The sequence below is a fragment of the Ochotona curzoniae genome, unplaced genomic scaffold (genome assembly GCF_017591425.1).
Source record: "Ochotona curzoniae isolate NIBS_2020 unplaced genomic scaffold, NIBS_Ocur_1.0 contig_66, whole genome shotgun sequence".
Classification (NCBI taxonomy): Eukaryota; Metazoa; Chordata; class Mammalia; order Lagomorpha; family Ochotonidae; genus Ochotona; species Ochotona curzoniae.
Window position 1 is genome coordinate 24,831,205 of NW_024466512.1, and position 25,858 is coordinate 24,857,062.

The following is a 25,858-nucleotide window of genomic DNA, read 5'->3' on the forward strand; positions in this document are numbered from 1 at the left end:
GGGTATCTGGAAGTCAAACCTTCCCCTCCGGTCAACATGGGCCGCTCGGGGAAGCTGCCCTCCGGGGTCTCGGCCAAGTTGAAGCGCTGGAAGAAGGGTCACAGCAGCGACAGTAACCCCACCATCTCTCGCCACCGGCAAGCAGCCCGCAGCCGCTTCTTCAGCCGGCCGTCAGGTAGCGGGGCGGCGGGTGCGGGCCCGGACGGAGCGGGTCCTGCTTCGGACACGCGGCCCATCGGCCCGGGCAGCGGCCACGCGGGCAGCGGCCACCGTGACACGGAGGGGCCCTTCTCCCTGGCCGCAGCTCCGACCTCCGCGTCCGTCCCGGGTGGGTTGTCCGTCCGCGGAGCTGGAGCCCCGTGCCTTGTGCTCTCGGTTCGCAGGTAGGAGCGACCTGACGGTTGATGCTGTAAAGCTGCACAATGAGCTGCAGTCGGGCTCCCTGCGCCTGGGCAAGGGAGGGGCCCCGGAGACGGCCATGGAAGAGGAGGCCGAACTGGCCGCCACCGAGAGGTCCTCGGCCACCTTCCTGAGCGGCCTCTCGGACTGCACGAACGTCACCTTCAGCAAGGTGCAGCGCTTCTGGGAGTCCAACTCGGCGGCCCACAAGGAGGTAGGTAGGGCGGCTCGCAGGGCTGTGGGCAGCGAGGCTGGTGCCCGGGGAGGTGGGGCGGCCTGTGGGGTTGTGGGCAGTAAGGCTGATCATCGGGAGGTGTGGACACTCTGGTTGACAGCTGTTGGTGACAGCAGGTGGTGTTTCTGCGTGCTGTGTCATCTTTCCTTCATTAACCTCCTGAGCTACAACACTGGTCCTGTGAAGTATTCCTTTTTTTTTTCAAGATTCATTTTTATCGGAAAGGTGGATATACAGAGAGGAGGAGAGACAGAGAGGAAGATCTGTTTGATGGTTTACTCCCCAAGTGAGCACAATGGCCAGTGCTGTGCCAATGCAAAGCTGGGAGCCAGGAGCTCTTCCGGGTCTCCCACGTGGGTGCAGGGTCCTAAGGTTTTGGGCCATCCTTGACTGCACTCCCAGACCACGAGCAGGGAGCTGGATGGGAAGTGGGGCCACCGGGATTAGAACCTGTGCCCATTTGGGATCCTGGTGCGTGCAAGGCAAGGACTTTAACCACTACGCTGTCGCACTGGCCCGATTATGTTATGTCCACTGTTTTGCAACTTTATCCCCACTGGAAAGCATTTCAGAGTTGATGGGTGAACCCAGACACACTCCTTCATTCTCTGTTACTGCGTAGTACTTACATGTGTCATGTACTCCAAGGTATCCCCTGGCGACTGGCTGTTAGTGAATAAGCTTGTATGTTCGTGCAAGTGGCTTTTTGAGAAACTGTCTTTAATGTAGTCTTAGCAGACATGCTGTGTGTTGTATTGTGTCGGCTGGCCCTGTCAGGTCCTGACCTAGAGCGCCACTCCGCTGGTGGGTCCCTGGGCTTTATCAGGTTGATTGTGAAGGGGCGAGCCCAGAGGGCCTCCTGGGGCAGAGTGGGCCCGGGATGCATCTTGGGGGCTTTCTCCTCCCGTGCAGATCTGTGCTGTGCTGGCCGCCGTCACGGAGGTGATTCGTTCCCAGGGAGGGAAGGAGACAGAGACGGAGTACTTTGCAGCTCTGGTGAGTGGGTGCAGCCGGTGTGGGGAGAGCAGTGCTCAGAGCAGCAGATTATCCAGCTGCAGAGTCCCTGGCAGGGAGGGCTAGCCCTGAGCAGATTATCCAGCTGCAGAGTCCCTGGCAGGGAGGGCTAGCCCTGAGCAGGTGGACACACTGCAGTCATTCGTTCTGGGGGCTCTTCAAGGCTGGCAGTGTTTGCTGCAGTGTTCCTGTAATGCAAAAACCCAGCGCTCTTGTATGTTTTTGGTGTAAGAATTAGTTGTGATTGCCAACAAAGCAAATATCTGCCTAGAAATATAACCTAGAAACAGCACGTACTCAGTGCGGAATTCTGTATAATTCCCAAAGGTATAAAAGTTTGAAAACTGCTGCTGTAGAACAGGGACTTGGCTGGCAGACTTTGCCCAAAGTACAATTTTTCCAACTTGGGAGCTACAAATGGTTTTTCTTTCTTTCTTTTTTTTTTTTTTTTTTCTAAGATTCATTTTTATATATATTGGGAAGTCAGATATACAGAAAGAAGAAGAGACAGACAGGAAGATCTTCCATCTGCTGGTTCACTCCCCAAGTGACCATAATGTCTGGAGCTGAGCAGATCTGAAGGCAGGAGCCAGGAGCCTCTTCTGGGTCTCCCACACTGTGCAGGGTCCCAAGGCTTTGGGCTGTTCTTGACTGCTTTCCCAGCCACAGGCAGGGAGCTGGATGGGAAACGGGGTGCACCACTTTGACATGAACTGACACCTATATGGGATCCTAGTGCATGCAAGGCAATGCCTTTAGCCACTAGGCTACTGTGCTGGGCTCAGTTTTTCCATTTTTAAAGCTTGAAACATACACAGAGCCATATACAGCATTGGGCTCAGGCATGGGCTGGTTGGTCCTTTATTGAGTTTGCCACCTCCGCTCCAGAGAAATTAATATTGAGAGGTTGGTGGTTTGCAATTTTTTTGTTTTTGTTTCTGTATTTCACTTTTTTTCTTTTTTTTTTTTTTTTTTTTTGAATTTGAGAATCAGAGAGAGGAAGAGACAGAAATCTTCCATCTGCTGATTCACTACTGAAATGGGTGCAATAGCCAGAGCTGGGCCTTTTGGAAGCCAGGAGATGCATTTGTGTCTCCCACGTGGGTGCAGGGTCCCCGCATGGAGACCCTGGTCTCAAGGAATTGGGCCATCCTCCATTGCCTTCTCTGATGCTTTAGTAGGGAGGTGGATCAGAAGTGGAGCAGCTGGGACTTGAACCAGTGCCCAGCTGGAATACCACCATTGCGGCAGCTTTACCCACATGCACAGTGTGGGCCTTCTGTTTTGTTTGTTTTCTCTAAGTATTTTACATTTATTGATTCAGTTAGGCCTCACAACAGCTTTATGAGATATGTGGCAGTAGGTTATGAATGAAGAAGCTGATTCATACAGTGAAGTTAAGAAGCCCAACATGGCAGAGTGGCAGAGGTGGGACTTGAACCCTGGTCGTAGGCACTCTCCTGGGCTTGTGGCTCTCCCTTTCCTCCTTTCCATGCCCAGCATGACCTTCTGTTCACTCTCACCCGTTTTGATCCTCAGATGACCACGCTGGAGGCAGTGGCAACTCCGGAGTCCTTAGCCGCCGTGGCGTACTTGCTGAACCTCGTGCTGAAGCGGTGAGTCCCCGGGATTCCTGCAGTGGCCTCAGCTCTCTTTGCAGAGGGGAGGAGGGACTGTGCATGGAATGGGCAAAGCCTGGGAATTAGGTCTTCAAAGAGACTTGATTTGATTTTAAAAACCGTGTTATGAGGGAGAGCGAATGTATTCTCCCATTGGTAGTTACTCCCCAGACGACCTCAGTAGGTGGGAGCTGGGCTAATGCAGAACTTAGGAGCCAGGAATTCAACCCAGGTTTCCCATACAGGGACCCCCAGTGACTTGGACTGTCACTGTTGCCTCCTGGTCTGCATGGGAGGGCGGCTGCCATCAGGAGCCAGGGCTGGGCTCTGAATCCCACGTTGCATATGTCTCAGCTGTTGGGCTGAATTCCCACAAAAGACACTTGATTTTTTTAAACCTCTTATTTTTAGTTTAGTTTTTTTAAAAAATCATTCACTGTTGTTTTTAGATAGAATTCTGTGATACTTGAGTTTTACAAGATTAAGTTCGAAAGATTGGTTCTACAACATTATGTATATGCGTATATTACTACTGAACTGTATCCTTAAAATTGGTTAAGATGGTACAGCTTATGTTGTGTATTTTGCCATAATCCAAATAGAGTTATGTCCAGTGGTGTTGTACAATATCAGGCTCTGGGTTGGCTGGAGCCGTGATACCATAGAGTATGATGTTGGTGCTGGGGAAGAGCAGCCCAAGAGCAGAAAGCAGGGCAGGGGAAGGGCTGGCAGGTTGGCACCAGTTGGGGTGCTTGCTGTTGGAAGAGGGAGGCTGGGCCCTGTGGTGAGAAGGGAGGCCAGGTATGTGAGGGCCCCGCTTGTGGCTGGTGCCAGGTCAGCAGTGGAGCGGGTGCAGGAGGTCGAGGTGAGAAGGTCAGGTGGGAGTTCCTTACGCTCTGAAGGAGGTGTCAGGAACAGGGAGCTCTGGTCCCAGGTCCTTTCTTACCTGCTGAGTAGCTGGGCCAGCAGTGCCCTACCTTGCCAGCTTCTTGTGCATCCCAGGGAACTGCACCAGCTGCTCTGAAGGTGCCTCGGGGTGACCTCTCACGTCTCTCCCCAGGGTGCCCAGTCCTGTGCTCATTAAGAAGTTCTCTGATACCTCCAAAGCCTTCATGGATATCCTGTCAGCCCAGGCCAGCAGCGGCGCCTCCTCTGCTCTGCGATGGGTTAGTGTCTGGTGCCCAGAGCTCAGCTGTCTTGGGTAAAGCTTGTGCTCCTGGGTGGGAGGGAGTAAGGCCCTCTGTGTACCCTCAGGTACACTCTTTGGGGTTTCCTGGGGTTGGTGATAGTGCTTTCTCCCCTGCCATACCCCTCCTGAGGCAGAGGTTGCTTGGGCTGAGGGCCTCGGGCTTGCTTCTTTAAGGTCCTGTCCTGTCTGGCAACCCTTCTGCGGAAGCAAAACCTAGAGGCCTGGAGCTACCCTGTGACCCTCCAGGTATACCATGGACTCCTGAGTTTCACCGTGCACCCCAAGCCCAAGGTGAGTGTGCAGGATCCTTAGGACGTAGACGGGGAGCAGAGGCACCCATGGGCTCTCAGCTGGGTGGGTGGGAGGAGGTGTGCGTCGCATGGACCTGTACTAAAGGTTGGTGTCTCCTGGAGCATATTGTCTTGCGTCTGTGGACCTTTGCTTCTTGTGTGCCTGGGAGGGATGGGGGACACCCCTGGCTGCAGGTAAGCTGGGACTCTTGTCTTCCTCACAGACCCACTGTACTTCCCATGCTGGTGGGGAAGCTGTGGGTGGTAGTGGCCACTCTTTACCCTGGAAATGGAGGACAAGGGGAACAGCAGTCATAGTCACTACTTGTGCTGAACACCAGCATCCCAAATGGCCCCCCAACTCCTCCCCTGTGCGTTCCTGTGGTCTTTGTTCTCCTTCAGGCCTGGGCCAGCATGACACCTTACTGCAGTGGGGTCCCTGGGCTGAGGCCCCGATCCTCGAGGATGAAGTGGCTGAGTTGGTAGGGCTTAAGGACCCCACTTAGATCCCATGTCCCTGTATGAAAGGCTTGAGAGTGCTCTGGATTTCAGAGTAATGTGGAGTATTTGCATAGCTGGTACTGACTGAGCATCATTACTGTGAAACCTGAGGCACCGTGAAGTCCTTCTGAGCGTGCTGTCGACCCTCAGAGGTTCAGACTTTGAAATTTTGGAGATTTTGGGTTTCTAGATTAGGTGTGTTCAGCCTCCAGCAGAGTCAGGATTTGAACTGAACTTTGTCTGGCTCCCCAACTCAGGCCTCCGTCTGCACAAAAATGCTGGCCTGCCATTGGGTATGGCGTAGGTGCTCTGCTGAAGCTTGTTGGTGGGTGTACCGAGCACCCAAGGTGCCAGCCTGGTGCTGATCTGTGTGTCCCTGCCCTGCCTCCTAGATCCGGAAGGCTGCCCAGCATGGCGTGTGCTCGGTCCTCAAGGGCAGTGAGTTCATGTTTGGCGAAAAGGCCCCTGCCCATCATCCTGCTGCCGTTTCCACCGCCAAATTCTGCATCCAGGAGATTGAGAAGTCTGGAGGTACGAAGGGCAGACTGGGAGCAGGTGGCTGGGAGACTGCTGCGGCCGCAGAGGGGCTGCTGTCTGACCTGCTGTCTTCGCCTGCCAGGCACCAAGGAGGCCACCACCACGCTGCACATGCTGACGCTGTTGAAGGACTTGTTGGCCTGCTTCCCAGAAGGCCTGGTGAAGAGCTGCAGTGAGACTCTCCTCCGAGTCATGACCTTGAGCCATGTGGTGAGTCTGGGCCCGAGATACCAAACAGGGTTGGAGGTTTCCCTGCCAGCACAGGGACATCCTCAGTTAGCAGCTGACCTCAGAGAGCTGTGATGGGGTGGTGCAGTACTGGGCAACCCCCCCAGCCGTGCTGTGGCCAGATTTAGTTATTTCTGCCTGATAGCTGGCTTTCTTACCTGCCACTTTAGTGCAATACTTTCAGAAGCACATTAAAAATGATTGGCTGCTCTCTCACCATCCTTCCAAAATTCTGTTAGTCCTTGTATGTTCTTTTATCATGTTCACATACGCTCAGAAATTTTTATTGTATAAGCAGTATGATCTCTGTGTAAGAGGAGGAAACTATTTAGAAACATGAAGTGAAACATCTCTTTTGCTCTGAGTCTTGTGTGTAGTAAACAGTGCTGGCAGCTTGCTGCGAGTCTTCAGGCCTGTTGGCTCTGGATCACACATATACGTGAAACTATGGGCTAGCACAACTTGCACATGTGGCTGGCCTTTTTAACCATTGTGTCAAAAACATTTGTTGAAGTCATATAAAGATTTTTTCCTAGGAGCTGCATCATCTTACTAAGTTGATAGTTCTCAGAGCATCTGGGTTGGAAGTGCAGTGTTTGAGGTTCAGGAACCCAGGCAGCCCTGGGCTTTGTGGGTCCCCTCTAAGCCTGTGTGTCCCTTCCAGCTGGTGACTGCATGTGCCATGCAGGCATTCCACAGCCTCTTCCATGCCAAGCCAGGCCCAGGCACCCTGTCGGCGGAACTCAATGCCCAGATCGTCACGGTGAGGCCTGCTGCTTGGCAGGGTGGGTGTGTGGGTGGCAGGGTGGGGTGCATGGGTGGCTGTGTCGGGGACTGTGCTTTCCTCATCTGCAAAGAAGGGGTGAATCGGCTCCCTGACTGGAGGGGGTTTCAGACAGTTGGAAGACCAGATGCCAGGATTGCTTTAGTGTCTGTGGGAGCTGGGGCCCTGGCTCTTTCTGGAATAAAATGTTTCAGCAGTCTCCAGATAGTCACAGCTTGAGCAGGGCTCCCAGCCTTGTAGCTCTGTGGATAGAGTTTGAAAGAGGGCCACAGACCACCTCCCCAGGATGTTTCCAGGTTATATGTATGTGGTCACGTGTGACCTGTTACCCTCCCCGAACCTAGAGGCTGTTCTTCCAGAAAAATAGAACTGGGAGAATGCTATGGAGCTGGGGAAGATAGGACCTGGCTCCAAGGACTGTGAGTCCCTAGAGGTGTAAGGGGTCATGGTTGTTGAGGCTGCTGCCGGCTGCACATGCTTACTTCCTGTCTTACCTCTAGGCCTTGTATGACTACGTTCCTAGTGAGAATGACTTACAGCCGCTGTTGGCCTGGCTTAAGGTCATGGAGCAAGCCCACATCAACCTTGTCAGGTAGGAAGAGAAGTGGCATCCCGGGGCCTCCCTCTAGGTTGTCTGTTCTGTGCTGTGTCAGGGAAGTCTTGCAAGGTGGCCGCAGAACAGCTGTCCATGGAGCAGGCGTAGGGTGAGGCACACCGGCTCATTGCAGGGAGCAGCTTTGTAGTTCAGGAACAGAGTCTTTGGGTCAGGGATGGAGTTCCAGTTCCTCTCTCCTTCCTCCCTGGCTGTGTCATTCCCAGCTCCTGGTTCCCTTGCTGGGGAAGATTGTCCACTTTTTCAGCTCTGCTCCATTCTCCATTTCCTTCCTTCATCCCCCATCCAGATCAGTGACTCCTGCTTGATGTCATTGCATTCCTTCAGGGGTGGGGGCTGGGCACGAAAGAGTAGCCGTTTGCAAAGTTCCACTTTGCCAGAACAAGGCTGGGAGGAATGGCATATTATGTATGGTGATCAGATGATGGGCCACGTTGGCACATTTTGCGTGGAACAAGGGCCTGTAAACCCTGAGAATCCACCATGCTGTGTCTGTTCTCCCCTTGGTAAAGACTGCCAACTCTGCTCTGGCCCAAGCACCTGCCCACTGCTCTGCTTGGCGTGTCTCTCACTCATCACAGCTGGGCACAAGCGGAGACAAAGCCCTGCTTCATAGGCAGCAGCTTTGAGCTGACCATGCAGCTGCTGAGGAGCCAGGCTCCATGTCCTGCCCGGGTTGGCCGGCCCCACGGTCCTTTTCCTACACCAAACTGTTTTTCACCTGGAGACAATTAGAAGAAAATAGCAAAGATGCCTTATCCACTCTCCTGCAAGGGCTCGCCCCCGGCAGTGTCCAGGCTGCGTCCTAGGAGGCTGTGTCCTAGGAGGCTGCGTCTTAGGAGGCTGCTTGTAGCTTCATAGCTGGTGGCAAGCACATTAGAACGCAGTGCTGTGCAGCCACAAGGAATTGTTTAGATGTGTTTGTTCCTATGGAAAGCAAAGCCAGAAGCGGAGCAGGAGGTGTGGTGGGATTGGTTGTTTATGTACTCTAACCAGGAGGCCCTGGTATGGACCCTGACCCCACTGCAGTAGGCTGTGTGGCTTTGGGTGCCTTATTTGACTGTATTTGTTTTCCTGTCTCTAAAATGGGAATTGTCATAGGATTTGTTTCGTTGTTATGAAGTTGCAGTGGATTCGTGGGTAATGTTTTATCACTGGCTGGTATGTAATATGTGACAGGTTAGCAATTGATGCCATCTTATGTAGGTGTAGAAAAGCCAGGAGGAATACGATAAACGCCTGACGTTGACTGTCCCTGGGAAGTGCAGGCGAGGGTCCAGCTGGCAGAAGGCTTGCCCTATGCCCTGTACCCCGCATCCCGCAGGCTGTGTAAATGATTGGCCATGTGTGGTTACTGTGTGAAGGATGGTGCCTTTTGAAAACCACCCATGAATAGGGCCTCTTAGAGCCCCACAGGATAGTGGTGTCTCTGAACTGGAGCTGTTTGCAGGTTGAGCCCCAGCCTCAAGGCCGGGCCCCATGGGTATATTTTGTCTTGACAGGTTGCAGCGGGACCTGGGGCTGGGCCATCTCCCTCGCTTTTTTGGAACGGCCATGACCTGCCTCCTCTCCCCACACTCGCAGGTGGTGGTGGCTGCCACCCAGAGTCTCAAGGTACTGCAGATTTCTAGCCCCAGCTGGGGTCCAGGAGGCAGAGGGCAAGGGAGTCGTGCCTGCTGCCCTGTCTGGTTGGAACCTGCACTCGTCCCACTACCTACTCACGACTGGGAAGAGACCCTAGCACTGGGAGACTGGCTCCTCGGAAACTCCATGAAGCAGTCACTGAAGGAGCAGCTGGGGTCTGATTAGGGGGTTGCCTTGGGTGCAGACAGCCTGTGACCTCTTTTTGTAGGAGCTCCTGAAGGAATGTGTGGCTCCCCACATGGCTGATATTGGCTCTGTGACAGGCTCAGCTTCAGGCCCCGCCCAATATGTCGCCAAGATGTTCAGGTAAGGACATGGTGTCCACATTAGGAGGGTGATTGGAAGGCATGGACTTAGGAAGCCCAGTGTGGAATCTTCATTCTGTTGCCTGCACCCTCACTTGGAGTCATAACTCCCAGTATCGAGGTGTTGGCCATTGATTTTTCCTGGCTGGGGTACAAGGTGGCCCTGGTACCATGGCCCTGACTGTACTTTCTTCCTTGACAGGGCAGCGGAGGAGGGCCTGACATACAAATTTCATGCGGCTTGGAGTTCCGTGTTGCAGCTGTTGTGTGTCTTCTTTGAGGCGTGTGGAAAACAGGCCCACCCTGTGATGAAGAAGGTGGGCTGGGATGCTGCTGGCCTGACCTTGAATGGGGGCAGCTCCTGGTCAGGGCATGTCTAATGTCTGTTGGCTCTGCACTCTTCTCCTCCCCTGCACCCTCATAGCAGCCCCAGCAGGTGCCCAGTTCAGTCCCAGGGAGGTGATGGGCCAGTGTGGAATGACTAGCAAGAGGGATATCAGGTCCCCTCTGGCATCAGCTGCTAGCCTTTATGGGAGCTGATGGTTTTTAAACTTAGATAGAGAACCCATGTAATTCCCCATCTTTCTTCCCTTATTAGCTTTTAATCTTTGAGATTTTCTGTAACAGCTGACAGAGTTGATGTTTTAAGTAGTCTTGGGTCCTGGAGGAGTTACCCAGCCAGAGTAGACCATTAAGGATCAGGGGTTTCCCAGGGATCCTGAGCAGGCCCCAGATTGTTGTCAGAAGGGAGAATAGCTCCTGGCCTCCTAGGGGCTTCCTTGCGGGCCTCCTGCCTTTACTGGGTGGCATAAGGAGCCAGCCAGGGCAGTGTGCAGCAGGAGTCCCAGCCTGGACCCTCTTAAGGCAAGTAGGTGATCCTGGCTTCTTGTAAGCTGAACAGTGCCACATGCAGCGGGTCTGGCATGGACTCTGGTGCACCCAAGGTTGCCACCTAGACTCTGCATTGCTGCCAGTTGTTCCTGGGGGTCTGCCTATGCCAGACCTTCCCCTTTCAGACTTAACTGGAGGTTACGTGTGCATGAGAAGTTTGCTGATTCTCACATATTGAGTGAAGCAGAGCCTGCTACAGTCCTGGCCCTTGGGGAGGAATGAGCTACTCAGTGGCTTCAGCAGGGTATTAGCTGTGCCCTGTGGTAGTGACTCTGTAAGGCTCTGTGCTGGGCAAGCAGGTCTTAGTGCACCCCCTCTCCTCTCCAATCTAGTGCCTTCAGTCCCTGTGTGACCTGCGCCTCTCCCCTCACTTCCCCCACATGGCAGCCCTTGACCAGGCCGTGGGGGCTGCGGTGACCAGCATGGGGCCCGAGGTGGTGTTGGAGGCCGTACCTCTGGAGATCGATGGTTCTGAGTAAGTGTGACCCCAGTTCGCTTCTTGATGTGCCCTGGCATCAGTTGGCTCATCCCTCCAGAAAACGTTGCTGATTCTCTGCACCACGCTGGGACGGGCCTGTGACTTGACACATCATGGGTCATGCTGCTGGGTGTGCTGCTTGGGAGCCGCTCTTACTCAAGTCCCTTCCCTCCCATCTCCCAGGGAGAGTCTGGATTTTCCGCGGAGCTGGCTGTTGCCTGTCATCCGGGACCACGTGCGGGAAACACGGCTGGGCTTCTTCACCAGCTACTTCTTGCCTCTGGCCACCACCCTGAAGAGTAAAGGTACAGAGCCCTCTGGGGTGCACCCAAGGGCCCCACAACTCCGCTGACCATCTGGGGAAGGGCTGTCACCCAGGGTTCCCATAAGCAGGCCATCCAACAGCTTCCCTCTGCGATGGAAGAGTTAAGTAGTTGTCACAGAAATCATAGTCTGCAAAACTTAGAAGGTGTTTCACAGGAACAGTTTGCTTATCGCTGCTCTAGGACAGGAGTTCTCAACAGAGGGAATGTTGGGGCCATGCTGGGCCATTTGGCAATGCCTGTGTCATCACTGCTGACAGCCCACATGGCCCATTGCCACCTGGCTAGAAGTGTGCTTAGTGGAAGATTGAGACACCTGCTTCCAGGCAGGGTTTCCTGGTGTCGTATGCTGCCTTTACAATGCACAAGGAGTCTTGAAAGGAGAGAGTCAGAAATCACTTTGGTCCCCCTGCCGCTCGAAGATGGTTGGCAGCATTTTACCGTATTTGCCTGTCTGATTTTTCCCTGTATGTAGAAATAGTAGTGTATTCATGCTAAGTTGTATAGTTTGTGTGGTTTTTTTTTAATGTGTTTATTTATTTGAAAGTCAGAATTACAGGAAATGGAGAGACAGAATCAGAGACAAATGGAGAGAAAACTAGATTGGCTGGTTCACTTCCTAAATGGCAACAGTGGCCAAGGTTGGGCCCGGCCAAACTCAGGAGCCAGAAACTTCATCCCACATGGGTGCAGTTGCCCAAACACTTGAACCATCCTCTGCTGCCTTCCCAGGCCATTTGGGGGGAAGTGGATTGGAAATGGAGCAGCTGGGTCTCAAACTGGGGCCCATGTGGAATTCTGGCACTGCAGCTGGTGGTCCAACTTGCTGTGCTACGGCACCAGCCCCACAGTTTGTATACTTGGTAATTTGGTAACTGATGGTGGAAAATATTCTCTACTGCAGATGAGAGAAATGCATGCCCATCAGGAAAACAAGCCCCATACTTGTGTCATGAACATCGTTGGCATCACCTAAAGCACTGGCAGTTTTTAAGGTTGCACTGTGTCCTCTTGGTCCTTGCAGCACTCCCTGTAGTTACCTAGTGGTGCTGATTTGATTAGGCCAATGCATGCTGCTCTATGTATGTATGTGGCTTGCTCTAGTGAAAAGTCTGAGATACCCTTCTTGCCTATCCATCCCTGAATCTCACTTGTCACATAGGGCCCAGCTTCTTGTCGGGGTCCGATATAGTCTCGGGGAGAGAGAGAGAGAGCGAGCGAGCGAGAGAGCATTTAGTCGGGTGGAGAGTCTATAGATGATGAGGTGGACAGACTTCAGGCAGGTGTGTAGTGCAGCAGGTGGTCTCTGGAACATTAGCATTCTCAGTGCGTTGTTTGAATGCTGGCTGTTCTGCTTCTGATTAAGCTTCCCGCTCATGTAGCTGGGAAAGCAGCAAAAGATGCCCCAAGTGTTTGTGTAGGGCCTTGCCACACGTGTGGTCAACTATGTGGAGTTGCTAGCTCCTGGATTCAGCTTTACCTAGCCCATGGCTGGTGCTGGGAGGAAGGTGAAAGAGTTGTGTGATTCTGAATGGCTTTAAAATAAAAATGAAATAAATTTTTGAAGGTGTAGAAAGTTGCGTGTATCTGGAGCCACTCCTGGGGTGGTCAGAGTGTGGAGGGATCTTCTCCGTGCCCCCATTCCCACTTGAGCAGAGATATTCCTGGGGTGGGACGGGGCGTGGGGCACGGGGTGTGTCTAGCAGAAGTCCTGCAAATTTACCCAGGAATGACTGGGGAACGCCTAAAGATCATGACTGTCCTTCCTCTCCCAAGACGTCTTAGCAGTTCTTCCTGGAGAGGCTTTGTAAGCATGGTGGGGAGGGAGGAACGGGGGCCCCGGTGACCCTTTTTGGGTTGGAGTCTCAGCACTGCCACTTGCGGGCTATACGACCTTAGCTAAGTTATTCACTGCCTGCTTTGGAATCTTGTTCTGCCCTGCCCTGTGCCTTCACTCCCCAAATGCCCACGGCAGCCTGGACTGGGCCAAGCTGCAGCTAGGAACTTGGGATATCACTGGGTTTCTGTGTGAATGGCAGAGACCCAAGTGCTTAAGCCGTTTTCTGTCACCCCACACGCTGGCAAACAGGAAGCTAGATGGCAAGTGGAGTAGCCAGTACTCCAACCTGTGCTTTGATGTGGGATGCTGGTGCCACAGGTGGTGGTTTAAACCTGCGACAAGACAACCTCTGCCTGTTTCCTACAGGTCTGTCTGAGGTTTTTAGAGTGAATGGTATTGTGCAGTCACTCAGCTTCCTGTCTCTATCACTGGGTTTGATTTTGGTAAATGAGGCCAGTTGGCCAGGAGGGCGCCCGGAGTCATTTTGTGTCTTTATCTCCCTCTCTAGCAATGGAACTAGCCCAGGCAGGCAGCACAGTGGAGTCCAAGATCTACGACACACTGCAGTGGCAGGTGAGGGTCAGCTTGGGGAGCAGGTGGAGCCAGAGTGCTAGGGACACCTCTTATCATCTTTCCCCTTCCCAACCCAGATCTGGACCCTCCTGCCTGGTTTCTGCACCAGACCCACAGATGTGGCCTCCTCCTTCCGAGGGCTTGCGCGGACACTAGGCATGGCCATCAGCGAGCGCCCAGACCTGAGAGTCACCGTGTGCCAGGCCCTGCGCACCCTCATCACCAAGGGCTGTGAGGCTGGTGTGTGGGCTTGGGGCAGGGTTGGTTGGGATTGGCAGGGATCGTGGATGACATGGGACACTAGCCACTGTGGCTCTGCTTGCTGTTCCTGCTGGGGACCTAGAGTCAGCAGAGGCCAGCACTGGCCCATCCACTCCATTTCCTCCTGGTCTGCTGACTGCCATCTGTGGTTGCTGTGGGAGGCTGTGCTGTGTGACTGGACTTGGTTGGCCCCTGGGACAGGAGCCCTGGATGGCCCAGTCCACTGTGGCAGCTTGTGCTCCGTGCCCTGCTCTCAGCCTCTCAGTTTCACACTCTGCCCTTGGGCTGCTCTGAGAGGCGACATCCCCAGCTCCCGCACCTTACATTCAAACTTTGGTCCTCCTGCCAGAGGCCGACCGTGCTGAAGTGAGCCGCTTTGCCAAGAACTTTCTGCCGATCCTCTTCAACCTCTACGGGCAACCTGTGGCTGACGGGGATAGCCCAGCCCCTCGCCGAGCTGTGCTGGAAACCGTCAAAACATACCTCACCATCACCGAGTCCCAGGTGAGCTGATGGATGGTACCATCATCCCAGGAGGACTTCTTGGGCGGGAAGGGCCAGGAGCCCACCTAGCAGCACTCTGCGTCTCTACTACCTGGAGAACAGGGAGCTGCCTTCCGGGGCTGGGGCTGGGCTGGGGCTGGGCTGGGGCTGGGCTGGGGCTGAGCTTGGGCCAGGATAGGGCTTCTGAACACTGGGGCGACACCTGAGGGACCTACCAGCCCTGCCCCTGGGATTTCCCTTTCATCCTTACTGCCTTTCTCTTGTCCTTATGGGGCTGCCAGTTGGTGAATGGGTTCCTGGAGAAGGCTAGTGAGAAGGTACTTGACCCTACCAGCTCTGACTTCACCAGGTAACACTTTGGACCTTCCCCACCTGAGCCAGAACAGCCCAGGGGGTTGAGACCCTGTGGGGAGGTTTGTAAAGCGGGAGCCTTGTGGATTTACTAGAGTTCCTGGTGGTATACTGAGTGTCCCTCCTCTCCCAGAACCCTGACCAGTTCTTTCCCCCTGGAGAGGCCTTTTACTCCTCGTGGGGAAGGACAGAGATCCTGGATATGCTGCCTGGGTAAAAGCTGTGCGACCTTGAACAAGTTACTTAGCCTCTCTGTGCCTCTGAATCCTCTGTAAAGTGGCTATGACAGTGATCCCTGCCTCACGGCTGCTTTGAGGATGGAGAAGCCCCTGTTGATGCAGCAGCCGCAGGAGGAGCAGCCAGCGCATTCCAGGGCTCCTCTAGGTGGCAGCTGGATTGTGGCTGCCCTTACCCCGAGTTCACCTTCCCCACCTGGCCCACAAGAACACTGAAAATCAGGACCCTCTGCATCCCTCTCAGTCCCTCCTCCTCGAACCTGAGCAGGTTGTCTGTCCTGGACCTGGTCGTGGCCTTGGCTCCTCATGCAGATGAAGCAGCCATCAGCAAGCTGTACACCACCATCCGGCCTTACTTAGAGGTGAGCTTTGGAGACCGGCTGCCTCCACATCCACACCCCTGGCCCTGGGGCTCCTGGCAAGATATACTCTTGGGTTCATGCCCTGCTGCTGCCCAAGGTCAGGGCCCCGACTGCCTTCTCCTGCATGACACTGCCTTCCACTCTGCGGCCCATCCCATGGGTGCTCGAGTGTGCTCACAGCGTACCTGCTAAAGTGTTTTTTGTAAAGCTGAGGTCATGCACCTTTACCTGGCCTGCTTACTTGGCCCTCCCAAACAGGCTGTCCTTCATCACTTCCTGCCTTGTTAGCCAGCTAGAATAGGCCCTGTTGGCACTTTGGAAAATGCTAGGCTCCCAATTACCATGTTGAACTTGCCTCCTGAAACCTGTTCCCACTGCTATAGTTTAATCACTGTTGCCTAAGAGTGAGTCATGCTCTTGGCTGGCACATGCAATTGGACAGAAGTGGTGCATGGCAGTGGGTGGGGGCTGGGATATAGGAGGGGAATGAAGAGGACTGCAGTGAATAAGGCTGGGTGTGCAGGCCTGACACTGGCCACCATGAGCTGTGCTGCTGGAGTCAACCTCATTGAGTGATGGGGAGAGGGAGGGTTTGGAGGGCTGGGTCAGCTTCAGGTCCACCAGGTTCCTGTGCCTGGCACAGGAGTTGGCCTCCTGCCAATCATATGTGCTCATCTGACCTGAGCTCCAGTAAGCAAGGGCCAGCTCCTCCGAATCCTTGTGGTCAGCTACAGTACACAGTGATGCTCTGTGGAAGCCAGCATCAGGTTGGGGGTGGTACCCAGTTGCCATCCCTGCCCAGCCTTGCCTCCCTCATCCTCTCAGAGCAAGGCACATGGGGTGCAGAAGAAGGCCTACCGTGTGCTGGAGGAGGTATGTGCCTGCCCCCAGGGCCCGGGGGCCCGCTTTGTGCAGAGCCACCTGGGCGACCTGAAGAAGACTCTACTGGACTCACTGCGCAGCACGGCCTCCCCTGCCAAGCGGGTGAGGGCTGTGGGCCCCTGGGGGAGGAGCCGCTTGCCAGGCTGAGGGGAGGCAGGGGTGGTGCCCAGGGCTCCTGACCACTGCTGCTCGCCCACCTGCAGCCCCGCCTGAAGTGCCTCATACATATTGTGAAGCAACTGTCAGCCGAGCATGAGGAGTTCATCGCTGCCCTCGTGCCGGAGGTGAGGGGGTCCCAGGGTGGCTTCCAAGAGCCCATTGGCGTGCCGAGAAGGCTTAGCTGGGTTGGGGCAGGGTGTGGTTCGACTTCACTGCCCAGGTGCCTGCTCTTATGCCCGGCAGCCAAGCTTGTGGCTGCTGGCTGAGGGAGCCTGCACTGATAGGGCTCTTCGGACAGGTGATCCTATGCACCAAGGAGGTGTCTGTGGGTGCGCGAAAGAACGCCTTCGCTCTGCTGGTGGAGATGGGCCATGCTTTCCTGCGGTTTGGCTCCAACCAGGAAGGTGAGCCTGGGGGATGCAGGCCAGGTGTGCACATGAAAAGCTGGAGAGAGCTCTCCACCCTGGCCCCGGGCAGGACGCTCCTGTGGAGCCCACAGTCACCTTCCCTGACCTCACCCAGCTGGTTTCTGTCCCCAGAGGCCCTGCAGCGCTACCTTGTCCTCATCTACCCTGGCCTCGTGGGCGCAGTGACCATGGTCAGCTGCAGCATCCTGGCCCTGACCCACCTCCTCTTTGAGTTTAAAGGTAAATATTTTCCTTCCTTGAAGTCAGGACAGGGTGTCTCCCAGAGCAGAAGGAGAGGTGCCAGGAGGGAGGAAGAACCAGAGCCAGCCCTGCCCACTTTGCTGTCTCCTCCCCTGCCCAGCTCTGCCTCCTGCCCTGGCAGCTGTGCCAAGGCTGCCTGCTTGCACCTGCCCTGCCACATAGCCCTATGTGCCCTCATTAAAGTAACTAAGAGCCACAGGGGCTGACATATGTCCTCTTGTCAGCCATGTGTAACCTTGAGCAGCTTTCTTCATCTGGCTCCTTCAACATCTCGTCTCTTAAATGTCGAGGAGGAATAACAGCTACCTCCCAGGAGGGCAGAAAGACAAGAGGCTGCTCCGTAGAGCATGCTTGCAACTGTGCCAGGCACACAGGAAATCTCCCAGATGTCAGCTTCTACCCCTGTTTGACCTGGCAGGGCAGGTGGCAGCTGCGCTTGCCTAGAGGGGGCTTTGGGGCTGGGTAGGGCCCCGGGTGTTTCTGCCAGTGGCCCCTTGGCACCACAGGTCTGCTGGGGACCAGCACGGTGCAGCAGCTGCTACAGAACGTGTGCCTGCTCCTGGCCTCCCGTACCCGCGACGTGGTCAAGTCTGCGCTGGGCTTCATCAAAGTGGCTGTGGTCGTCATGGATGTTGCACACATGTCCAAGCATGTGCAGCTGGTGGTGAGCAGCCTCTTGCCTGCAGTGGAACGGCTAGAGCAGTGACCTGTCGGGGGCCTGTCCAATGATAGTGCGACTACAGCCGAGAGCTGCCTCCTGTACACTTAACCCACACTAGGCAGGTGGAGGCTGAAGGCAGTCCAGGCCAAGCACAGGGATCAGAGCATAGGGAACTCCGAGAAATGCAGTGGTGTTGAATGAAGTAGGAATTGTGGAACAAGACAGGGCTGGGTGGGACTCTAAGCTGTGGAGCCGCCATGTAAGCCTCTGTGCCTGCTGCCTTGTCTGTAGTTGTGGGGACAGGGGAGGAAGTCCCGTCTCACTGGGCCAGTCTCAGGAGTCTGAGCACAAACGTGAGGTGTCAACATGTGCATAAAACAGAATCTTGGATTTCGGGGAAGGGCGGGGTTGTCTGGGTTCTGGAAGCCTGATCGGGCCAGCAGCAGGCACTTCTAACCCTCTCTTCAGCTGGGACTGGCTGCAGGCCAGGAGAGGTTGCCTGGATTGGGCTGCCATCTCCCTGAGACCTGGTGCTCTGCCCACAGCTGGAGGCCATCGGGCAGCTTTCCGATGACATGCGGCGGCACTTCCGCACCAAGCTCCGGAACCTGTTCACCAAGTTCATCCGCAAGTTTGGGTCTGTGCGCAGTGTGGGGCAGGGCAGGCCGGGGCTGAAGCATTCCCATTCTGGACAGCTCTCCCCTTGGGCTGGTGGCCCTCTCAGTAGCTTTTTCTCTGCCATTTACAGGTTTGAGCTGGTGAAGGGGCTGCTGCCCGAGGAGTACCACCGAGTCTTGGTCAATATCAAGAAGGCTGAGGCCCGGGCCAAGAGGCACCGAGCCCTGAGCCAGGCTGCTGAGGAGGAGGAGGAAGAGGAGGAGGAAGAGCCTGCCCAGGGCAAAGGTGACAGGTGAGACCATGGCAACATCCTGGGGACCTGGTCTTCCCAAACCCAAAGTCAGTCGCTACCTTTTCTGGAGTGCTCTGACCTAAAACCTGTCCATCTCAGCATTGAGGAGATTCTGGCCGACTCGGAGGATGAGGACAATGAGGAAGAGGAAAGAAGCAGGGGCAAGGAGCAGCGGAAGCTGGCCCGGCAGAGGAGCCGGGCGTGGCTGAAGGAAGGTGGTGGGGACGAGCCCCTCAACTTCCTGGATCCCAAGGTGGCCCAGCGAGTTTTAGGTAAGCAGGAAGTGGCAGGCCTAGGAGCTTGACAGACACACCAGCCTTGGCACCTGTTGTTGGTGAGGGATGGAGCTCCCAAGCCGGCTCCTGGTCTGGGGCTTAGGGGCTCCCATTTGGGCTTGCAGACTTAGGTTTGCTGGTTCTGGTGGGGGAGGGAGTAGGTCAGGACTGGCATTCTATAGCAAACCCTGCCTCACCAGCCACACAACCTGGGCCCGAACGGGGGAAGAGGAAGGACCATGGCTTCAAGGTGAGCGCCGATGGCCGACTCATCATCAGGGACGAGGAGGACAGCGAGAAGGTAGAAGAAGAGGAGGGTGCCAGAGGTGAGCTTGTCTCCCAGGTTGGGCACACAGCGGCTTCTGGCCTGGACCACACCTGTTCCATCATTTAACCATGTTTAGCCATTCACTCAGTAAGCTTTTGTTGAGGAAACTAGGTAAAAACAGAGAGGGCATTATACCTGAGGCAGGTCTCTCCTAGCCAGGGACTAGCCAGGCTCAGCTCTGTGCATCTTCAAGATAGGGTGAGGTTGGGCCATTCAGGGCAGTGTGGCCACAGGAGGCTGATCCCTCACTGTTTGAGTTCATTAAAGAAGTTTGTTTTACATTCAGCCAAGCCATTCCATTGTAAGACTCAAGACTTCTTAAGATTTATTTGGTTTTGTTGGAAAGGCAGATACACAAAGAGAAGGGGAGTCAGGGAGGAAGAGAGAAATGATTCATCATCGTCCAATGATTAATAACTCCACAGGTGACCACAGTGGCTGGAGCTCAGCCAATCCGAAGCCAGGAGCCTGGAGCGTCCTTCCAGTCTCCCATGCAGGTGCAGTCCCAAGGCTTTGGGCTGTCTTCAACTACTTTCCCAGGCCATAAGCAGGGAGCTGGATGGAAAGTGGGGCCGCTGGGATTACAACCTGTGCCCATATGGTATCCCAGCACATGCAAGGCAAGGACTTTAGCCTCTAGGCTATCACGCTGGGCCCACAACTTCTTTTTCAGAAAATTAATTAGTTCAAAGAGGTTAGGGAGAGAGGAGCCAGAGGTCTTAGATCCACTGGTTCCCTTTTCAAATGGCTACTATAATAGGCAGGACGGGGCCAGGTACTGTGGTGGGGGGTGTGCACACTCCAAGCAATAGCTTAACGTGCTGCACTACACTGCTCACTGCACCCTGCGCTCCTTCCTGCTGTCCAGGCTCCTGTCTCCTTTGGTGTCCAGGCATTTCTGACTTGAGAATGTGGCCCTCCCTCTCAGCCTGTCCACACCCTGTCCAATCATCAGGGCCCTGGGGCCCAGGATGGGAAGGAGCAGAGGGTGTTTTCAGGCCTTTCTGTTCCCACCACAGTCCAGGCAGGCAGCCAGGAGGAGGCTGGGGAAGGGGTGAGTTTCAAGGGGGGTATCCCCAAGTTTTCACAGGCTGTCTGCTTTGGCTACAGGGGAGGATGAAGAGATGGCTGACCTGCTGGCAGATGCGGGTGTCAGAAATGTGAGTAATCACGGCCTCTTGCCCTCTGCTTCTTGCCCCCTTACCTCCCTTCCTGCCCCGGGATCCTCAAGGCCAAGCAGGGTAGGCAGTGCCGAGGGTGGCCTCCATGTGGAACAATCAGCAGAACTCTCCAGCCTCAGGAGCCGCCTGGGCCTCTACCTTTTAGTGTTGTGCAGTTGAGAAAGAAGAGGCCTGTATCCTGCAGACAGTGGGCTCAGCCTTCAGCGCCTTGCCACAGCAAGGGACAGTGCTCCTGCACTATCTAAGTCGGCCTCATGGAGGACAGGGTCTTTATCACCCCTGTATTCTGAGGGGTGTGTTGGAAGTCTGTCTTGTCAGGGTGAAGGGCTCATCAGATGCAAACCAAGGGCTGAACCTTTGTGTTCCAGTCTTCTTCTTTGGGGTGGGGCCCAGAAATTTGAAGGGGAGGACCAGGTTTTCAAGCCAGGACAATCCTGCTGTTCAAGGACAACCCAGAGAGACTTCCTGCATCAGAAGCCTCTACAGTTCTTGGAGTTGGATCTCCTGTCCACTGTTGCCCCTGCTGACCTGGCTTAGCTACCGCCTGGGGTGGCTGGAATGCAAGCCCAATGGCCTCAGGCCCACAGGCAGTCCCTTCCTCCCTACCTTCTAGGCTGCCCACTCAGCGTTTGTGGGCATCACCCTTAGGAGATAGCTGCTAGGTCAGGGATAGCAGTCCTTGTGGAGAAACAGGTTTTGGGGTCCCTTCTCTGCTCCCCATATGTTATAACCTTTCAGTGCCTCAGTTCCTACTCTGTAAAATGGGGTTATAAGCAGACTCTTGTAGAATTAGGCTCCTGGCCCTTTAGAGATAGACCCCCACTGTGCCAGCTCAGAACAGAGCAGGATGCCAGGGTGCCTTGTCTCAAGGCTTGGAGGGTGCCCTGGAGCATCCATACCCTGGCACGAGCTCATGGCAAGTCAGTCTCTGCCCCTGAGGTCCCCAGGAACCTTTTCTCAGTGCCATTTCTGAATCTCAGTCTTCAGCCTACAGTTGTGGGAATAGATGTTGCAGGGGTACAGTGACAACTTTGGTGGAAGGCCTGTCGCACAGGCTCAGCCCTTGCCCCTACAGTGTAGCCAGAGCTGTCTTGCCCCTGGTTTCTGTCTCCACCAGGAGCCCCTTCTGCCATCATCTGCCAGCCTGACTGGTGCCCTTGTTCCAGTGCACCTGTGCACTCCAGCCTGTTCACACTGCCCAGCTGATTCTGGGCCTGGCTGTTGGTACTCCCGGCATGGGCCCCGAGCCCTAGGAATCTGCTTGAACCTTCTCCAGAGTGCAGCAACACTGGCCGTGGAGCAGTGCCAACCCTGTGAGCTGGGGCTGCCCTTGGTTCAATCCCCTCCCTGGCAGCATGCCTTGATCTGGCCTTGGCTCAAGGCCTTTGGCAGGCTGGGTGCTGGCAGGTTCCCTTCCCTCTCCCCACCTTTTCTTTCTTTTTCCAAAGATTTATTTACTTTTGGACAGGTAGACTTACAGAGAAGGAGAGAAATTCTAGCCACTGGTTTACTCCCCTAAATGGCCTCAATGGCCAGAACTGAGCCAATCTAAAACCAGGAGCTTCCAGGTCTTCCATGCAGTTGCAGGGTCCCAAGGTTTTGAGCCATTTTCCACCACTTTCCAAGGCTGTAAGCATGGAGGTAAATGCGAACGGGAGCAATTAGATCAGGAACCGGCTGCCATATGGGATGCTGATACTTGCAGGCAGATGATGAGCCAATTGGACTGTCGCACTAGCCCCTCCCCTCCCTCTTGTGAGGCATCAGAGCCTGGCATCTAGCTGTGCTGAGCATTCACTGTCGTCCAGTGAGTCCCCTGCCCACGCACATGACTGCTAGGCTGACAGTGTTGAGGGCCTGTAGTGACTGGCCTGGGTGGAAGGTCTCCCTCCTGCTTGAGAGCCCCTGTGTCCTGGGGCCTGGTGCCCACTGGGAACTTGAGGAGTGGAGTCTATATGAGGTAAAGACCTAGGAAAGCCAAACACTCAAGAAGGCCAGTGACCACATTTGCCCTGTTGGGAAAGAAAGCTGGGGCTGGGCTGAGGGCCAGGCGCTTGCTGGGCAGGAGCAGCCCACGAGGGTGCCATGGTTAGGGCCTCCCACAGTCACTGCTTGGCATGTGGCCTTGGTTCTTCTGAATGGAGGGGCGGGATGCGTGCTTAGTAGATAGAGGCCCTCTGTGTTCCTTAGCTACCGCTGTTAGTGAGAATGCTCACACCCCTCTGTTCATGAGCTTCCTGCCTCTTTCTAGAAAAAGCAGAAGTTTAAGCAGCAGAAAGAGGAAGAAGAGGAAGAGTTGGAAATGCCACCTCAGTACCAAGGTGAGGCTTCCCTCTGCCTAAGGGAGCAGCCTGGCAGGGAGGGCTGGAAGAAGTGTGAGATACACAGCCTGCTCGCACGTAGTTGGCAGTGACACACAGTGACTGACCTGACACCCAGGACTGTACTGGTGGCTCAGTGGGCATGGGGTGAGGGAGAGCCTGAGAGGAGATTTGAAGATAGGACCCCAGCCTTTCTGGGGAGCCCCTGAACTCCAGCTCCTTCAGGCCTGCCCCTTCTCCAAGGAAATGTGCACCTGGCTTGTCCACAGTAACAGTCTCGTCCAGGCCTAAGTCAGGCAGATTTGAAGAAACCCAGTGTGGCCAGTGTTGAAGGTGGGAGCTGGGGTAGTGTCCAGCTTGACCAGAGGGTCCCCTCTCCATTTGTCTCCTGGCCCTCAGGTGGTTAGAGCAGCTTTCAGAAGCACGTGCTTCTGTGACTTGAACTTTCTTCCTCTTGGGGCAGTCCTGCTGGACTCCTGTGGCACATCTCTGGTTCCAATAGAGGTACTCTCAGCCCTGCAGCCCCCATGAGCCAGGAGCCAGCTCGGAGACACTGTAGTGCCAGGGAGCCATGCTAGTCATGAAGTCAGGAGGCCTGGGTTTGGGATGCCCAGCCCAGCTGTTGCCCAGCTGTGTGACTTCAGCCTCGTCGTACTTCCTGGCTGTGTTCTGGATTCTTGGGCTATGCTCAGTCAGGACTGGAGGAACCTCTTGGTGACTATGGGTAGATCCAGGCCAGAAAGGATGGCTGAACTCTGGTTGCAGCCCTGATCTGTCCAGACCACCATCTTTGGGTCTGTGCAGTGGGGTATGTCACCATACTTCCATCTCACCCTATTGGTATGAAGCCCCAATGAGAGAGGGGAAAACCCACTGCCTCATTTTAGTTGTGAGACTCGCCTGAGGTTGGAGCTATGTGTGGCAGAGCTGGGAGTTGAACCTGGGTCTGTGTAACTTCAAAGCCCATGTTGTTTCCCCTGGAACACATGGAGCAGGTGTGACTTTGAAGTGGGCAGTTATATGTTAGTTGTGTGTTGCTAGAGGCCACTGAGTCATGTCACTGGCTGGCCTGTCCACAGGGAACATATTTAGCTTTGTTTGGTTAGGGGACAGAGCCAAGTGCCTGGCCTTTACCCATGTGCTCTCTGGCTGTTCAGGATGTCGCTTCCCTGGCTTTGTCTGACTCGGGTTCTCTGGGTTCTCTCCATTCTCCTTGTAGCTGGAGGCTCCGGCATTCATCGCCCTGTGGCCAAGACCGCACCTGGGGCAGAATACAAGGCCAAGGTAAGAGTTGCAGCTAGGAGCCTGGGGCCTCGGTACCAGCACATGTCAAGGAAGGCTAGGGAGGAGCTGTGCCCCTCATTGTCTTTGGGGAGGGGGCACCTTTGTGAGACTGGGCTGAAGCCAGGGAAGAAAGGACACAGCCCTATGGGCTTCAAGACTTCTTTCTCACTGCCTAAAGCAGTGGGGGAAGGGCAGTTAGTTGTGGGACCTGGCAGGTCCAGGGTGAAGGCGGAGGGGGAACCCCGTACCCTTGACTGACTGACTGTCTCTGGACGAGCAGAAGGCAAAGGGTGACGTGAAGAAGAAAGGGCGGCTCGATCCCTATGCCTACATCCCCCTCAACAGAACCAAGCTCAACCGCAGGTAAGGTGGTGCCCTGGGCAGGGCTGGACCCCGTAAGGTAGGCAGCTCAGGGCTCTAAAGAAGGGCTGGCCTTCATTAAACTCTGTTCTCTTGCTCGCTCGCCTCTGTGGCTCCAGTTTCCCTCAAGTCCACACCTGCCTGCGGATGCTCTCCTGCAGCAGTCTCCTGGGCTAAGGCTGAGTGGAAATGGCTGTTGGGTCATGGCTACAGGGTGTGCTACCCCGCACCTCCACTTGTAGTAGCCTGGTGTAATGTCCCTCTAACCCCTCACTGATGGAACATCTATTGCTTTCAGCCTTTGCTATTATGTAGAGTTCCTATAGGTAGGAATGAAGGTGAGATGCTGGGTGAGGGTGTTTGGAAGCTGGTGTTAGGGGGAAGTGGTATTCTCAGCTGCGGTCACTAGTCAGCTTCCTCAGGACACTGGTTTCCTTTAGGGGCCAGGGTGGGGGAGTAGGTGAGCTATGCAGGCCCTCTTCCTTCTCTTGGCCTGTGGGTACTGGGAGCAAGCCACTGCAGGACCCGAGGAGGGGGCTGCCTGCTGCCGGAAGTGGACTTTGTGTTGTTGCATCCACAGGAAAAAGGTGAAGCTGCAGGGACAGTTCAAAGGCCTGGTGAAGGCTGCACAGCGGGGGACGCAAAAGGGACACAAATTGCGCAGGAAGAGTCGCAGACCCTGAAGCCCAGCACCCAGGGTAGCCTGGGCTCCACCTGTGGCCCCTCATCAGTCCCGGCTGCCTTGCAGCACCTGAGACTGTGGCAGAGCCTGCACCCAGCATGACGTGTCGGGGCCAGGGCCCAGGGTGTTAGCACTACAGATGAATGCTGGCCTTGCCACGCGTCTCTGGGTGGCTCAGTGCTTTCTGCCCACGGGCCGTGCCCTGCAGCCGCAACTCCTTGGAGCTATGGGCTCTCAGCACAGCTGCACTCCAGGTCTAGGGTTCCTGTGAGCAACTGGAATAAATGCATTTCTGGATGCATCTTTGCTGTATCTTGGTGTCAGCAGTTATGGTTTGACACCCTGCCCCTCACCCCTGCCTGGCTCCTGACACCCAGGTGTTTTCCCCTGCCCGGGGCAGAAGGGTGGTCTGACTTCACGTGACCTTCATAGTCAGAAAATGACATTTTGGGGTCAGGAGGTGCAGCGAGTACCTGGGTTGGTCTCCAGAACCCTGCTGGGTGTGCTTTTCTAGCAGGCAGCTGGAAGCCACCCTGGGGCCAGATCACTCCCAGTGTGAGGACAGGCCCTGACACTTGGCAGTCCGTCAGTAAATTTCTCCATCTCAAGCTTTCCCATCTCACATGCATGTTCCGTGGTGGTTTCTGTTCCGGATAATGGCCTTGCCCCATGGTCCTCCCAGAGACCCTGCTGGTAGTCCTGCCATTCTCTTGAGGGCACCCAGTCTTAGCCAGATCCAGTGTTGCCAGAGTTGGAACCTTTGCTGTGCATGATCTTGGGCTGTGAGGAACCACACTTCGCCCAGAGGTGGCACTGTTTGAATGCCTAGTAAAGCGAAATCGGAAGCAAGCAAGAAAGGCCAAAAGAGCAGAGTATGAGGGATTTGCAAAGGTGATCTGACTGTAGCTGCAGTCGTTACACCCTGGATGTGAGGCACGAAAGACAGTGTTGTAACATGATGGGTTTGGTT

At 55.1% G+C, this 25,858-nt stretch overlaps 1 protein-coding gene across 3 annotated transcripts; it reads left to right on the top strand.

Moving 5' to 3' along the window:
• Positions 1-25,350, top strand: RRP12 (ribosomal RNA processing 12 homolog). 3 transcript variants are annotated; one of them, XM_040992377.1, is made up of 34 exons: positions 1-175; positions 384-613; positions 1,547-1,630; positions 3,188-3,264; positions 4,328-4,433; positions 4,631-4,747; positions 5,640-5,778; positions 5,867-5,994; positions 6,677-6,775; positions 7,297-7,388; positions 8,912-9,023; positions 9,262-9,359; positions 9,561-9,675; positions 10,582-10,724; positions 10,911-11,032; positions 13,399-13,463; positions 13,541-13,703; positions 14,074-14,228; positions 14,510-14,577; positions 15,084-15,177; positions 16,003-16,161; positions 16,263-16,343; positions 16,517-16,622; positions 16,758-16,865; positions 17,393-17,550; positions 18,093-18,184; positions 18,296-18,457; positions 18,557-18,729; positions 18,933-19,058; positions 20,171-20,220; positions 22,493-22,562; positions 23,782-23,846; positions 24,127-24,209; positions 24,787-25,350. In XM_040992377.1, exons 1-34 carry the CDS (start codon positions 37-39, stop codon positions 24,887-24,889), a joined length of 3,882 nt encoding a protein of 1,293 aa, XP_040848311.1. In that variant the 5' UTR covers positions 1-36; the 3' UTR covers positions 24,890-25,350. The 3 variants fall into 3 exon arrangements, with proteins under 3 accessions (XP_040848311.1, XP_040848312.1, XP_040848313.1); XM_040992378.1 differs by lacking the exons at positions 3,188-3,264; positions 4,328-4,433; XM_040992379.1 differs by lacking the exons at positions 3,188-3,264; positions 4,328-4,433; positions 4,631-4,747.
• The last annotated feature ends 508 nt before the right edge of the window (positions 25,351-25,858 follow it).